Source organism: Puntigrus tetrazona, chromosome 20 (genome assembly GCF_018831695.1).
Source record: "Puntigrus tetrazona isolate hp1 chromosome 20, ASM1883169v1, whole genome shotgun sequence".
In the NCBI taxonomy this organism is placed as follows: domain Eukaryota; kingdom Metazoa; phylum Chordata; class Actinopteri; order Cypriniformes; family Cyprinidae; genus Puntigrus; species Puntigrus tetrazona.
The window spans coordinates 16,448,188-16,465,355 of NC_056718.1; the positions used below are offsets into that span (position 1 = coordinate 16,448,188).

Sequence of the window (17,168 nt, forward strand, 5' to 3'; positions counted from 1 at the left end):
AGTATTCATGATAAAAAAAGGGTTGCTGTGAGCTCTCCTTTCCATCTAAAAACTGGCCAAGAAAAGCATATTTTTATACAAACTTTTAGCTGAATTAATAGAGAAAATGTTGCTGGATCTTCTCAGGGTAAGGAGTGGTTGACTGGAGACAAGACAAACCTAATATAAATCAATGGCATTCTGTCTTTCTCAATGCTTTAAATGAGGATAGCATTTCTCTTTTGAAGAGGAGACATAATCTTTTTTGCCTGTTGTAATGCTGTTTAAGTAATCCCTAAGAAACAATACAGAGGAAATCCTACATAGTGTTCTATATCACAAGAGTTTGTGATGTTCAGAAACCAGTTCCACGACATTCTCCATGAATAGCTTTCCATAAAACAAATAACTAATGCCTTTGATAAATAACCATTTGTGTATACAAGAATAATGCCAGGACAAACGTGATTGGTATTAACTCAACAACACAAAATAAGAGGTTAGTGGTTGGAGTAAATGGGACAAAAGGGCAGAAAGTTTAATCATTTATTCCTGTATCAGTTTAGTCATGTCTGATTGGCAATACCCTTGGCAAATGATGTTAAAATAAAATGATTACATAAATGACCTCATCTGGTTTGGTCTATAATTTCCTACTTATCATAAAAAGGCATAAAAGAAAGACAGGCTTCTTGTCATCACATAACACCACAAGAGGAGTCAGAAGGAAGTTGTCGAGATGTTACTGATATAAAAGGTTGGTTTAAAATAAATAAATAAATAAATAAATAAATAAGTAATTACTCCAATTTTACAAATGTAATCATTTTGTATTTTGTTCCAAATATGCATACAATTCTATATAAAAAGTAATTAAATAAAAACATTTTTTTCTGAATATCTATAAGACAGGAATGAATGAAAAAGAGAAATATTCAGCCAATCAATTAACAGATCGAGCAAATCAAATGAAAAGGCATTTTCTCTCCATTCGAAAAAACCATTGACATTACATGAAATAGTTGCCTTTGTCCTGCCACAGAGGCAGAAGATATGAACTTTGAAATGGGGACTTTACTTTTTGCAGCTGCCATCTCTCCTCCCATTCTTTCAGGACCTGCCTTAATATATAAAGCCATAACAGCAGTAATACAGCAGATCACTTCTGAATACGCAAGGGTCTGAAGGAAAGAGCTTAACTGAACCCATTATGGGGGACACTAAGCTCTGCCTTTTGCTGCTTCTATGTGGAATAGTCTTGACAAGTAAGTACCACTAAGGATTTGTTGGATGGTTGATGGTTTTATATTAATATGCATGATATATAAAAATAAATATATACAGTATTGTATCTTTTTCATGTTTCACTTCTAGTAGTATTCACTTGTTTTTTACATTAAGATTATGGAATGTTAAAAGATAATAAAATTAGGAGAAATTGTCTATGTAATCGTAGTGTTGTCATTATGTATTAATTATGTTTGGTATTATATTTTAATTTCAGAAAAACATTGAAATGTGTTATTTGGTAATGTTTGATATTGTTTGTATAACACTCCTGATTGTTGTTTTTAGATGCTCAAGATGAGGAATTACCATGCCTTCGTAAGTGCTAAGTTAAATTATTTTCTATAATATAAAAATATATTCTATTTGTTTTAAATTATATATAAAAATTCCACGAGGTATTTTTTATTTAATGATATTTATAAAGAAAAGAAAACAAATACGAAAGCATCCTTCTTAAAGTTGTTTTACATTAATTGTAAAATTTGTTCATTTTTATAATGTATCTCTTCAAATCAAGTCTCGTCAAGTTTTGGTTTTACATTTCAAAAAAACAATCTAAATCTGTAGAAAAAAAAACATGTATGAGTGTCCTTGATATTTAAGATGTGATTTTCTCCCCTAGTGGCCAAAAGGTACAAGAGCTTCCACAAGTACGAATATACCTATGAAACAGAGTCCCTAAATGCTCTGAATGGAGCAACCAATGGCCCCAAAGCAAGATGCAAGGTATAAATGTCGACTGTGAATATATTTATATATTTTTTTCCTGTCTAAAATTTGAAATTTAATTCATATTTTTTGTTAAACAGGTTGAAATTGAGGTTCCACATATATGCAGCTACATTGTACGCACAACAGAGTGCGAGTTGAGTGAGGTGACTGATGTTGATGCAGAAGGAAAGCCTATCTTTGGGCCATCTGCTGGTTCAGACTCTTTCAAGTCTGCCATGGAGAAGTATGTCTTTCTACACCAAACTATATATATATATACAATGATATAACACAGTTATTTTTGAGCAGATGAGCATAAGAAAACCTATTAAAAGCCTATCCTGATCTTAATTCTCAGGAACCCACTGAAGTTCACTGCTGAGGGAGACGATGACATCAAATTGTTTCCTGAGGATGATGAACCAGTCAATATTCTGAACATCAAGAGAGGTCTAATTTCTGCCCTAGCAGTGCCTGTGCTGGAGGAGGACAGAAACAGGAGAATGGTCAGTCATATAAAATCTCTAAACCATCGCAAAAAGTTTACATTGTTGTAAGGATTATATGTATTGACTTATCCAACATGTATTCTTTTCCAAATCCAGCCCACTATCTACGGTATGTGCAAGACAGGCTACACAGTGAATGCCAGAGAGAACATTGCCACCGATGTCACCCTCAACAGAGACCTGTCTAACTGTGACAATTTCAGGCCGGTCAAGGACCACACCAGTCCCCTGGCGCTTATCACAGGCTTGGTAAGTCAATCAGTCTTTGGATAAGACATCAAATAACTGTGTGGTGAATATCTGATGGCTTCAATAATGTTTGAACTTGTTTGTCTTTTTGTCACACAGCACTACCCACTTGCTCAACTCATCACAAGCAGCCAAACCTGCAACTACAAGTTTGATAACGCTCAGAAACATATGACCTCTGCTTCCTGCACTGAAAACCACATGCTTGTGCCGTTTTCTTACAAGTGAGTTCATTGTCAGCCACATAGGTTTTTACTTTAGACAGACTGTTTTGTTTATTGATCTGCTTACTTTTTATTATAAACAGGGGACAGTATGGAGTTACTAACACAGGAAAACAAATCTTGACTCTGGTGGAAGTATCTGTACACAATGACAGAATCTTTGAGCACAGTAAGAAGTCATTCAGACACTTAAATTTACATGTATTTGCAGTAATTGTGTTTTTACTAGTGCCATTTTCTTGTTTACCCACCTCTAGATGTAGCCAACATAAAGACCCTGCACCTTGATGGAAGCATTGACTCAGTCCATCCAATTAAGGATAAAGAGGTAATGCTGTCTGTTCTAAGAGAACTGGCCGGACTTTCTGAGACCAACAATGGACACAACAGAGCCCACCTAGCTCATAAGCTCATCTCTACAATCCGCAAAATGAATACTGAAAGCCTGAATGCTGCTCTACCAGAGGCCCTGGAGATTTCTCGTCCCCTGGTGTACCAGACGTTGTTCCAGTGTGGCACGCCAGAATGCACCAGCTCCATCTTGCAGGTTCTCAGAACCTTTGACCGTTCCTCTTTAGAGATCGATGCTGCAGTGTATGCCATGGGAATGGTTCCCAACCCATCTAGAGACCTTGTTGAAGAAATGTTGAAGATGGCGAAGTACAAGAACAGCAAGCCCATCTACTATGCTCTCAGCAATGCTGTCAGGAGGTGAGAAAACAGGCACAGCTCAACAGTAGTCATGGTGTTTGATCTATAAGGGAATTTGAATGTTTATTCATCTGTCTTATACAAGGCTCTATGAAGCAGAAGGAAGTGTCACCCCTGAGATTCAAGGAGTCGCTGAGTATGTCCTTGAACAGATTGGCGACTGCACAGGCGACCAGGAACATGTGTACTTGTCCCTGAGGGTATGTTTAACCTATTCCGTTACGTCATGCTTCAGCAAGTTGAAAATAACAGCTGATATGTGGATACTGAGATCTGTATATGAACTCTCTAAGGTCATTGGAAACATGGCTGTTGCTGTCGGAACAGCTAGCCCTGCTCTGAAATCAGCAATTATCCAATGTGTTAACCAACCTGCCGCATCTCCTGAGGTCCAGCAAGCTGCTATTCAAGCTTTTAGGCTCACTTCTGTCCCTGATGAGGTGAACAAGATATATTACCTAATTAAAAGACTATATATAATGTTCAATAAATCTGAAGTATTTACTAATTTACTAATATTTACTAATATTTGTATATCTGGCTATTACCATAAACTTTATATTTTTAACAGGGAAGAGAAGTGCTAATGAAGGTCGTTTTCGATGGAGCCGCTCCCATACAGAAGCGCGTTGCAGCGTATCTCATTGTGATGAAGGACCCTCAGCCCTCTGAACTGACTCATCTGGTTGCGGCTCTGCCTAAAAATGAAAACTGTCAGGCTATGAGTTTTGTTAACTCACATATCAGAAACATCCTGAGCTCCACCGCATCTGAGACTAAGGAGTTAGTAGAAACCTTCATACATTTTAACATATTAAGTATAAAAACTGAATCTAATTTCTCTTCTACTTCTCAGACTTAGAGAGAAGATTCTCAATGCCCTCCAAGGCAATGAGATCAAAACGTCCACAGATCCAACAAAGTACTCACGCAATTACAAGATTGGCTCTCTAGAAGGAAATGTGATCTTCGAGTCTGAAGAACTTCTGCCCAATGAAGTCATCCTGGAGATGACCCTAAATGCTTTTGGATATGATGTAGACATGTTTGAGGTACAAGAGCCGTCTACATTTTTAAATCTTCTCCTTTTGATTTTATTTATTTTTATATTGTTATGTTATTTATTTGTTGTTTTTACAGATTGGGTTGAATGGTAAGGGACTGGAACCCACTGTTGATGCCCTAATCGGTATTGATGGATTCTTCCGTGACACCATGCAGAAGACAATTAACTATGCAGCTGATAAAGTGCCAAGGGGCAATGACATTATGCAGAGCATGTTTCCAACCCTATGGGATAACATAAAAATGCAACAGGTATTTTAAATTTGACAATTTTGCAACATTTATAGCATTTTCTTTGGTTTGGTTTATAATGACTCACACAACTTTCTCACTCTAGGCTCCTCAAAGCATTGTCAAGGAAATAATGGATAATGTTAACAAGCTCATCCAGAAATTGAAGGTTCAGGATAACCCAGAGGCTATGATCTACCTGAGGCTTTTGGGTGCTGAAATGGGCTATCTCAAAACCAAGGATATGGAAGGCATGGCCAACTCTGCTGCACTGCTGACTAATACACTCTTAAAGTTGTTCCCTGCTGATGTAAGTGAACTGCTTCAACAAATAAAACACCTTAATAATAATAAAAAAAGGACCATGGTCAAAATAAGACTTCAAAATCAATGATTTGCTTTACAGTTCATAAGGAACCTTTACTCAAGTGTCAACAACAACCTTTTCCTTCACTACGTCTTTATGGACAATGAGTTTTATCTACCCACTGGTACTGGAGTTCCATTTAGAGTTGCCCTGTCTGGTACTTTTGCTCCAGGAGTGAAAGGAGGACTGAAAATTGCCCCTGATATGGTATGGGTCCAGCCTTTTTCTTGTGATCATTAAGCAGGATTTTAACAAGCTGTACCAGATTATTTAAATATTTGTCTTTTCACATAGAGCGAGATGGCTTTCATGCCATCTGTTGGCGTGGAGTTTGTTACTGAGGTCGGAGCTCTCTTACCTGACTATGTTGAGTCTGGCCTGGAGATGCATACTAACATTTACCATGAAAGTGGTCTTAAAGTAAAAGTTTCTGTAGCCAAAAAGCAGTTCAAGCTGACCTTTCCCACACCCCAAGCTCCAACAAAACTCATCAGTGTGACGTAAGATGCTAATGTTAATACAGATGCTACAGAAAATACAATTGTTAAAAAATGTAACACAGCTATACAAATACATTACGGAAATCTGCATTTTTTTTTCTCTCTGGACAGTAACTCCTTGTTTTCAGTGACTGGCACTGAAACAAAGACTATCCCTCCGTTGATGGAACATGTCAAAGCACAGAAATGCACTCCTTTCCTCCCTGGTTTTAAGTACTGCAGTGCCCTGCAGTATTCAAATGCTTTTTCCAGTGAAACGTCTCCCTACTTCCCCTTGACTGGTGACAGCAAGTAAGGAAAATACTGGTTTACTTATTAGTATTCTAGCTTTTTTGAACCTCAAAATTTGAACACTGTGTTTAACCTGTGTCTTTAGATTTGACATTGAGATCCACCCCACTGGTGAGGTTTCTGCATACACAGCTACTGTCGACTATGTGTATGAAGACAAAGTTGACACAGTGACTTTTGGTTTGAAGGCAGAAGGTAAGGATAGCTTCAAAAAATATTCCATTGTGATCTTGACACATTTCATCTATTTCCTGAAATGTTCCCCTTTTCCAATACAACAGGAACATCATTTGAGGGCACAGCAAAACTGATGTTCGACAGACAGAAATACAGTGTCTCAGCTGATCTCCAAATTCCTGATTATGACCTTGAAGCTGGAATTCGGGTTCATTCTGTTGAACGCAGCACTCAGAGCAGAGCCACATATTCCATTCAGCTTGACTTTGTTAATAAGAATATACCTGAGGCATCTCTTGTTGCCCTTGCTAAGTACGCACATGTCTATATTAAATATGTTCTAACAATAATAATATACATATTGTGATAATTACACATTGTGCAAGTAAATTAATGGGTTTACTACTCTCTTTCTTCTTTAGGACAGAGTCAATAAAGGATGCCATGCTGCAGGTTCAGCTGCTCATTCCTCATTTTCAGACCGATGCTAAAGTAACTGCACAACTGAAACATGCTGAGGGTCTTACAGTAGAGCTTGAAAGTGACCTTAGGCTCCCAGAGAAAACTTTCTCTCTTCAGAAAGTCATTTTGAAATATGGTACATTTTAATTTTAATTGTACATCCCTGAATTAAATTCAACTCACAATTAGCAAATAAGATGGAATTTCTTTGTTATATTAATTAATTTTCATGTTGCTTTTTAGATGCAGAGGAGATGGAGGCTGAGGTCAGTTCTGATGTCAGCACCGAGATTCACAAAATTATTCCGATGGATGCCATCAAAGCCACAGTCAGTGACCTGCTTGATCAGAAGATTGGTACATCTGATATGAAGATCCGTGATTTCTTAATCCAGTCAGTCGAGGTAAATTCAAAATAAATCATTGATTTCCCAATCCCATACATTCATACAAGTAAGCAAAACATAAAAATACAGATTAAAAACTGACTAAAACACATATTCAATAATCATAGGCCTCAAATACCTACCTGGAACAATTAGCTGCTGACATCCCATATGTCCAGGGCTTTAGGATTCCTGCCCTCCCAGAATTCACTGTCCCTGAGAAGCTTTTCCTGAATGCGTGAGTAAATTAAAAATCTAATACATTTCAAAAGCATATCTATAATGTTACACATACTAATTAATGTTAGGTGCATTCATGCAAAACCTTATATTTTTTTAACAGTGAGGGTTCTGCTAAATACAAATTTGGCCAAAACTATTACACCATCTCCATTCCCATTCCACTTGGTGGGAAATCTTCTGGTGATTTCAACTTGCCTGCTTCCCTGACCACACCAAAACTGTCAGTACCACAGCTTGGTCTAGACGTGGCTTCCAGTAGCATTCTTCTTCCAGAGGTCTTTGTTCCTGAGAGTCTTTCTGTGTCAGTGCCTCACATAATAAAGGCAGAGATGTCCAGCAAGCTAAGCAGCAACTTCTACAACATGGAGGCAACAGCTTCTGCTGGCAGGGAACTTGGTGGGAAACCAAATTATTCTGCTATGATGGAAGCCACAGGAACCAGCTCAGTGGATCTCCTCTCTTTTAAAGTGGAAGGTATTTGTATATTTGTTTGAAAAGTATATTTTTAACACATAAAACATTTTTAAATCTGTAATTAAATACTTATTGCTTTAATTTTATTGTGTCTGTTTTTAGGATCTGGTTTAGTGAAAGAAACAACTGGGGGATCTTTGAGGGCTGAGCTGAAATCTTCTTTTGATCACAAGTTAATTGAAGCCAGTGTTAATGTTGTTGAGGAAGTGACACCTGCTGAAAAAATCAAATTTAAGTCAAGCGGAAAGATTGAGGCAACAAGTCCCTTGGGTCTGAAGATTTCACTGGAACACACAGGCCAGGATGAAGTCGATGAGGAGGGGATCTCTGGAGACAGAAACCTGATCGGCTCCATCAAGGCTGGTCTTCTGAATGGTGACGTTGTGCTCAGTCAGTCATTTATTATACTCCCATTTAAGCCAGAAGTGAAAATCGATTCCTCTCTGAAAGTAGACTCAGACCTTTTCCAAGCAGAGAACAAATTTGTAGTGGACCTTGTCAATGGAGAGATCAATGTTCTATCAACAACAATTGCATTTGACAACAATCTTATAAATGATGCTGAACTTACCTATAAAGGGTCCCTACTTGCTCTAAAGTCAGATACAAGGGCAAGGGTTTACAGTCTAAAAATCCAAAATGTAGCTGAAGCTAGTGGTAGTCCTGATTTGGTCAACATTAAGATTGACACAAACGCTAGAACGGAAGATGGGGATGAAAATCGTGTCCTTTCCCAATTTATAGCAACACTGGATGGCAATGGGCTGGACATAAAAAGTGATTCCTCTGCAAATCTCATTGAACAGACAGCTTCCCACAAGTGCAGCCTATCCCTGACCAGGGATGGCCTGGCCATGAGTAGCACAACCTCACTGGAAAGCCCCCTCATTCCTTTGACGCTCAACAACAAATTTAACGGAGACTTTGACACATCAAAGCTTTTCTTGTCAGCTGAGACGAAGTGTAAATTTATTGAAATGCAAATTGAAAATGAAAATTCTCTGTCAGCATCTCTGTCCTCAGTAGCTTTCAACTCCAAAACGGATGTTGATGGTGATGTTGTAACTTATAATCATGACATCTCCATTCAGATTGAACCATATAGTACTTCAGTAGCAATCAAAAATAATCTGGGTGTTCTGGATATCACTCTAGTTAATGAAGCCCAGTTTAAGGCACTTCCATACACAGCTGACCTGAGTGGCTTTTGGAAGCTTTCCTCTGGTGCAGATGAGCTGAAGCACACCTATGATATCAGATATGTAGATCTGGTTGTCATTGCCAAGTGTGGTACAACTGGAAAACTCATGGGATCTCACATGAGCCACAACACAGAAATTGAGGTTGCTGGACTCTCAGTTACATTCGGCAGTGATGCACTTTTAAACTCACAGTACTTACGCTTCAATGGTAACTTTCATGCCACTGCTGTTCCCTTCAGATTCAACGTTGACGCCATGGCCAATACAGATGGTGATTTATATCTGTATGGTAAACAAAGTGCACAACTTTACACTAAACTTCTTATGAAGGCAGAACCACTTGCATTTGCACACTCACATGAATGCAGAGTCTCAACAACTCACAATTTGGACAACGGTCTATCAATTGAAAGCAACCTTGACAATAAGATTGATACTGTGCTGACACCATCTAAGCAACAAGCCACCATGAGAGTAAAATCTAAGGTTAACAACCATTTGTTCAACCAAGATGTGAGTGCTTACAACAACCCTGAAAGACTAGGAGTAGAACTTTCTGGATCCATCACGACAAACCTCTTCAACAGAGTTGACTCTGACAACCAAGAACACGTTTTCTCAGCCTTCCTAAAATACGATAAAAACACTAACAGCCAAGTCTTTAGCCTGCCATTTATTCCAAATTTTCCTTTAGACCTGTCACACATCAAACTTACAATTGTAAGGATTGTTGAGGCCATGCAGTATTATATCAACCGAGAAGACATTATTGCTGAGATTCAGAACCTGGCTAAGTACATTAGTGATTCTGTGAATGAGCTAAATCTGGAGAGGAAAATCATCAAGATGAGTGAAGATCTGACTGCTGTTTGTGTGAAGTATGGATTTACTCTGGATGACCTGGAGGCTGCTCTAATGAATCTTAAGCCTGTTTTGTTGAAGCTAGTCACTGAACTGCACACTTGTGTAGAAGAGATAGAAAAAATTGTGAGAGAAATAATTGCAAGCAGCACACCATCTGATGCTACAATACAGAGACTAACAGAAGCACTGAATGCATTCAATGATAAATATGACATCAGAGCCATAGTTCTTGCTGTCATTGAGGCTACTGAAAATTTAATTGAGCAGATTGATCTTACGAGGCTGAAGGGCAGCAGCAGTGCCCTCTTACGAGATCTTGAGGAACAATATGCTATCAAATCCACACTGGAGAAGATTTTGAGTGAACTTAAACAGTTTGTTGCAAACTTTGACCAAGGAAAGTTCATTGAGGATGTGAAGAACTTTGTTACCTCTGCCAACTTCAAAGACTATGCAGACAATCTGATGGCTCAAATCCCTACAGAGGAAATCCGCAAGACTGCTGAAAAAGCAAAACAAGTGCTTACTGTACTGGGAGGGAAGCTGAATGCCATCTACAGCAATGTGAAAGAAATTCTGGTGAGATCTGGGGTGGACAAGAAGATTGAAGCAATTTTGAAAAAGGTTGCTGAACTTATTAAGAAGTTCAATATTGAAGAAACTGTTAAGGTTCTTGTTGGTACTCTGAAATCTAGTCTGACCCCCATCACAGAGCTGCTGGATAAGGCCATGACATACATGAAAACAACAGAGGTAGAGGTAATCGTCGACCATATAAACAATTGCCTAAATCACTGCATCAAATATGTTAGATCATTTGACTACAATGCATTTGTAGATGAAGCCAACCAGAAAGTCAAGGAGTTGATAAATGATATTTACACCATGAGTTTGTCACTTGAGATCCGGCAAAAGCTTGATGCAATCAGAGAATTTGTCAATTATGCTCTGCAATCTCTGACTGCTTGCCTAGAGGAACTGAGAACGATCAAAGTTGCGGATGTTGTCAAAAACCTCAAGGACATTGTTGCTATTGACACGGAGGCACTTATAGAGAGGATCAGGAAGAGAATTACAGAGATGGATATCAGAGAACAAATAATGCGGCAAGTGAGTGGTATCTACACAAAGGTAATGGCCATTGCAACAGATGCATGCAGTGCTTTTATGACAATAATCCAAACCATCCTTAAAGATCAGGCGATCGTCAATGAGATGAAGCAATTCTGTGATGGAGTCAAGGCAGGACTTAAAACAGCTGAATTTGAGATACCAACTTTCATTTTCCCACTCACAAACCTTGTTGTACCCTCCATAAAAATAAGTTTAGAGAAGCTTCAGGAATTCAGCCTCCCTTCTACACTGATTGACCTCCCAGAGTTTACTGTTCTACAATATTACACTGTGCCACCAATCAGAATAGAGTATGATGATATCAGGCAGGGACTATTAGATCTATTAAACTTCATTGCCAATTATGAAATGCCACCTGTTGATGCCATCCTCGGCGACCTAAGAATTATCTACCTGCCAGAAATTTCTGCCATCACACTGCCAGAGATTAGTTTTCCAGAAATCTCCCTCCCTGAAATTCCTAAATACTTTCCAGACCACAAATTCCCAGACCTGCAGATCCCAGAATTTACTCTCCCTGCAATTCCTAGTGAGGTCATGATGCCATGCTTCGGAAAGCTGTATGGTGAGGTTAGGGTCATCATTCCAATTTTCAACATGAGAACTTCCATGGAATTCTTAAACTCTACTGAAAGTGCAGAAACACCTCAATTCACTGGGCACATTACCTCACAGGGATCATCTGAATATGACATTCTTAAATACAGCTTGGATTCCACAGCTCGGGTTGCCATCCCCAAGATGAGTCGTGTGATTGTTTCTGAAACCCTGAAGATCACTCACAGTGTCCTAGCTTTTGAACATCAATCTTCAGTGTCACTCTACGGCTTCTCAGCCCAGGCTGTGGCCAAGAGCATTGCAGGGATAAATATTGGCTCCTATAGTGGTAACATTGATAACATGGCCTTCTTTGCACTGGAAGATGGAATGTCAGCAAATATTAAAACACAATATACTGACAAGATAAGAATTCCTGAGCTCTCATGGAACAGTAACCATTACTACTCTAATGAGATCAATCTTAAGCAGGATGGCTTAAAAATCCATCTGACCATGACAGAAGAAAGCAAGGGCCAAATATCTATGCGAAGCGTTTCTGATGATATCATCATCAAGGCTGTCTCAACTATGATTATTACTCCAACAACAGCCACGTTAACCATTTCTATAGACGCCGATGGTGAATCTGTAAAGTCCAAACAAAAAATAAATGCTGAAGGTGTTGCACTGAACTACTTTGACTTCAGTGTCTTTACAGAAACAAATACTGATACTGGAGAAAATTACTTGCTGGATGCTTCTGGAAGAGTTGATCTCAGAGAAATGAAAATAGTCACAAAGGCAACCTACGACACAAAATTCACTGGACTGCTAAGTGGTACGTTTTCCAGTGCCTTAAATATATTAGTACAACCCTTTGAGGTGGTCCTTGATTTCCAAAACAAGGCTAATACTAAACTCAGCTTCAAAGACCCTCTGACCGCCAAGATTGACCTCCAGAATGATTATGCTGTTATCATAAATACAGACATGCAGAAGTTGAGCACTGTGGCACTTGCTCGTTTTAATCAGTACAAATACAGTCACAACTTTACAGTTGCCAACAACGGAGATGAGGCTGGCATTTATGCTGCTGTAAATGGAGAGGCCAATTTGGAATTCCTGACTGTTCCAATCAGTATCTCACCTATAGTCTTTGGACCATTAGATTTTATTGTTGAGATTCCAGAAATTAGCAACATTAACCTATATGAACATACTGGCCTTAAGCATTTGCTGACCAACTTTGACCAGGCTATTGATGTAGATGCAAAGATTGTCTACCAGAAGAGCAAAGCAGCACCCATTTTGGATCTTAGTCTCATTAATGTTTATCCTCTGGGTGATTTAATCTCTGATGTGTCATTCAAGTCCTCCATATTAAGCCTCAATGCTAATGCTGGTATCTATGGAAAAGATAACCCAGTAATTAGATTTGGAGCAATTACAGCCTCTGAGTTTGAGGCACTGAAGGCTAAGCTTGAAGGAACCAGCAGTCTGAGCACCAAAAGTGGATTAAAATTAGCTAATTCTGTGGTCCTGAAAAATCGTCACATTGAAGGAACCCATGAAAGCACTGTAACTATAAACCCAGATGACTTTGAAGTTGCACTGTCTATGACAACAACTACAAACATTGACCTACCCATTCTTACAGCTAAAGCCAATCACCAATTTACTGCTGACAACAAGGCCCATCCAAAAGCTGATTCAACCTTTAAGACAGAGTACACATTTGATATTCCCATTATTAAGCTTGTTGGTAAGGGAAATGCTGAAAGCATCTTAAAAGGTGAAGGAACTCTTACATTTATCTCTGCTGAGAATCTCATTAAGGGAACTGTTGATGGAACATTTCTAGATAGTGGTATTGTAAAGGGAGCTCTAGATTTTGACAAATCTATCTATCTAAATGGCAACAGTTTGCGATATGCTCTTAAGACTCTTGCTGATGTCAACCTGAACTATGGAGATTTCAAGGTAATGTTTGACGTGGATGAAAACCTGTCTGTGGAAACAGCTATGGAACATGTTTATGCTATGTTGAAGTTTTCTGCCAAGAATGAAGCAAATATTGGAGATTTTAACACAAATGGAGATCATACTGCCCAGGCTACAGTTGATCTAGAGCTTCTAAAATCACTGGTGGCTGATATCAAAATGGACTTATCTCAACCAAGCACCATTGGTGATCTCTTTAAGATCTCTGAGACGATGTTAGTGGAACTTAGTGTACCCAAGCAGAAAATTGACTTCACCTCAAAGATTGCCTTTCCAGTATATACCACAAATGTTGTTGCAAAACTAGATGGCAGTGCTCCATTTTACAAGACTGTTCTCAAGGCTACAGCCGACTCACCAGTTCATCTCCTGAACTACAATCTTGACAGTAAGTATCTGCAAAAACAAAAATGTGTATAGATCATTAAATAATACTAATATTTACTAAGAGTACATGACAATATTTGTTCTCAATGTGATTCATTGATTTGTGCTTTCACACTAAACAGGCTCCATGAGTACTACAATGGAGAATGGTGCCCTTGTCATAGGAGCAAATGCTGTATTTACAAATTCTGACCTTACAATGGACATCAACAACGTTCTTCGTATGAGGTAAAAAATAAACTTTTAAGTGAAAAGTTTTGTATTGGGTTTACAAGTGGTTTAGATTATAACAAATTCTGTGTGTAAACCGTAATCGCTAAGCTTGCCTATGCATTTTTGTTTAGTGATCCTAGCCACACCCTGAATATGGATATCACCAGCCCAACATACACCGATGTAAACTTTCGCTATACTGCTCGAAGTGATGGCATAAGTGCCTCAGTTTCCACACCAACAACTGGCCAACTTGGCTTCCAGCTTCAAGGAAAAGTTCCATCTGAGATGACTGCGAGGATCTACAGCCGTTATGCTGTAAGTGGCATTTCTTACATAACAACATACATTCTCCAAACTGAGATATTAAATCTATGCTAACATCTCATGTTTCTATTTTGAATTGCATTTTGTGCAGTCTGCCCCAGGAGATGATGTTGAAATTCTGAACATCAGAGCTGTACCAAAGGGAGATGAAAAAGTACTGTTGGTCAGCTGTAATATACCAGCAACACAAGATTTGGTCAATGGCTTTATGGAGAGGATAATAGTTGATATCGCAAACCATGTTGAAAAATTTTCTGAGAAATATGGCATCATTGATGCACTAGGACAACTGTATAGCATTCTTACTGAAGTTGAAAATATTTTAAGAGATGCTGCTAGGTCTAGCCAAGATCTTAGTGAGCCATCTAAACTTTTTAGAAATGTAGTTGTTACATGCCAAAAGACCTTCCAGGCCCTTCTCAATGCTGCCATCAACTTCCTGAGAGACACCCAATACAAACTGCCTGGAATGCATGAGGCAACACTGCCTGAAATCTGCAGAAAAATCAGATTTATGATTGCGGAAATACTGGAGAAACTCACTAACCATCTTGAGACATATTTCTCCGTTATCTTGGAGAACTTCAGCACAGTTGAAATAACATTTTTCTCTGGAGAGGTCATCACAGTAGCCGAGGTGCAGGAAAATCTGAGAAGTACCCTGAGAAGTCACCTAGCTATGATAGTAAATGTGATGAAGGAAACAAAAGGCCTTGATGTGTTTCTTGAGAAACTAGGACAGGCTCTACAAGAGGTGGTTGATAAAGCTCAAGAATTTGTAGACAGCATTCAATCCGACATCTTAGAAGTTATTGCTGCTCCCCTTAACGCTTTCTACAAAAAGCTGTTGCAGTCCTTCAATGAATTGAGTAATATGTTTGTCTCTGTAGTTGTGTTACTTTTAAGTGAATTTTATAGCAGCATTTTCAAAATTTGGGAGGAATTTGTTAATGCAAATAATGGAATACAGCAAATTGAGCTTCCTTTGCCTTTTTTGCAATAAGCCGGTCATTTTGAAAAAACAAATTAAATAAACACTACCATCTTTTGGAAAAAGCATTCCTAAATGGACATTCAAGCCAATGGACACTTAACTCAAGTGTAATACCAATATGTATATAAAGCAATCACTGATGCCACTGAGGTCTCATTATTATCCTGTTATAGTTTCATTCTTGCTCTGTATCTGATATTAATGGCATGATGGATGAGGCTAAATAAAAAACTTTTATTATGCAATATCATGCATCATTTTCTTTTGTCTGTCTTAATGTGCTTGAATATGATTGGGAGCAGAAACACACGTTTCCTTCTAACCAACATATATTGCAGAATATTGCATGTTAGGTGTTAACAGTAAAAACATTTCTCATACTAGTAAGCACTGTAGGGTCAGTTATAATATATTGCATAATTGTAGATTCAATAAACCTGCGATTTAAAATACTACCTCTTAGTACATGAAAAAGAAGTCACTTACACATTCCAGAACACTTATTTTACTAAAAATGTTCAATATTTATATAAAGAAATACCTAAAGGTTTGTTAATGGTAAAAGCATTTTTACTTTCACTGTTGTCACAGGTTTTACTTTTTCACATATGTTGGACATCCTCCTTTTATTTTATAAATATTTCACTTTTGTTCTACACATTCATTTTAAAGTGTTCTGGCCTACGATATTTGAGATTTTTTTTCTTTATTAAAAAAAAGACACATCTCAAGTACACAGCAGCTTTACTCTGCTCCCTTGTGGCAAAAACAATGAATTGTTTACATGCGCAAATAACAATATATAAATATATATATATATATATATATATATATATATATATATATATATATATATATATATATATATATATATATATATATATATATATATATATATATTTAGTGAGCAACTTAGTGGTTGTGGATGTTGGGATAGAGTGTGTGCCAGTTACAATTTATAAACTAATTCAGAAAGTTTATTTTTGAGTATAATACAGTTTTCCTTTTTGCAGGAATCATCTTATAAAGTTATCCACAAATTTTCCTTATTTTGGCTTGTAACCAATGCTTTGAAGTGGTAAGATATCAGATGTTGAATGTTCAAGAGACTGCTCTTGATCTATGATGTACCATGTCTGTATATTGTGACTGTGTGAGTGCTTACTGTATATAACCATTTTAGAGACAAATTTGTATCTCTTTTCTAAAAACTGCACTAAATGTTTATCTATGTAGAAGATGCCTTATACTTTGTCAAAAGCTACAATGTATTTGATGCCTATGAATGTATTTTCAAGTGGTCTGTTTCAGTGATGAGTTTTATGTGATTTCTGTAGACCATGAAAAGTCATGTGTACACTCTTCGGTGACCACATGTTTAAAATGTTAAAATTAGGAGTGAGAACAGTTTAGAAGTCCTCTCATTCAGATATTGACTGAAGGAAAAACTAGGTTCTTGATAAATCAAGCAACAGTGTGTCTGTAACAAAAATAACAACTTGCCTGATGAGAGTCCCTAAATCAAATTTCATGTAATAGCCTAATGATGTGACTTTCGTAGTCCATCAGAGTAGATATAAACATTTCACATTTAAAACTCTCATCACTTCTTTAAAAAACTGTATATTTCTGAAAAT

The 17,168-nt window shown here is 37.7% G+C and overlaps 1 protein-coding gene across 1 annotated transcript; it reads left to right on the forward strand.

Moving 5' to 3' along the window:
- The first annotated feature begins 1,088 nt into the window (after nt 1-1,088).
- apobb.1 (apolipoprotein Bb, tandem duplicate 1) lies at nt 1,089-15,776 on the forward strand. Its single transcript, XM_043220264.1, has 28 exons — nt 1,089-1,244; nt 1,555-1,584; nt 1,892-1,995; nt 2,079-2,224; nt 2,339-2,486; nt 2,586-2,738; nt 2,838-2,962; nt 3,046-3,131; nt 3,220-3,673; nt 3,759-3,873; nt 3,967-4,113; nt 4,245-4,456; nt 4,530-4,725; nt 4,814-4,990; nt 5,076-5,279; nt 5,376-5,543; nt 5,631-5,836; nt 5,948-6,127; nt 6,213-6,322; nt 6,409-6,616; nt 6,727-6,902; nt 7,010-7,170; nt 7,281-7,390; nt 7,496-7,869; nt 7,972-13,998; nt 14,120-14,225; nt 14,342-14,528; nt 14,629-15,776. Exons 1-28 carry the CDS (start codon nt 1,190-1,192, stop codon nt 15,538-15,540), a joined length of 11,277 nt encoding a protein of 3,758 aa, XP_043076199.1. The 5' UTR covers nt 1,089-1,189; the 3' UTR covers nt 15,541-15,776.
- Nucleotides 15,777-17,168: the final 1,392 nt, after the last annotated feature.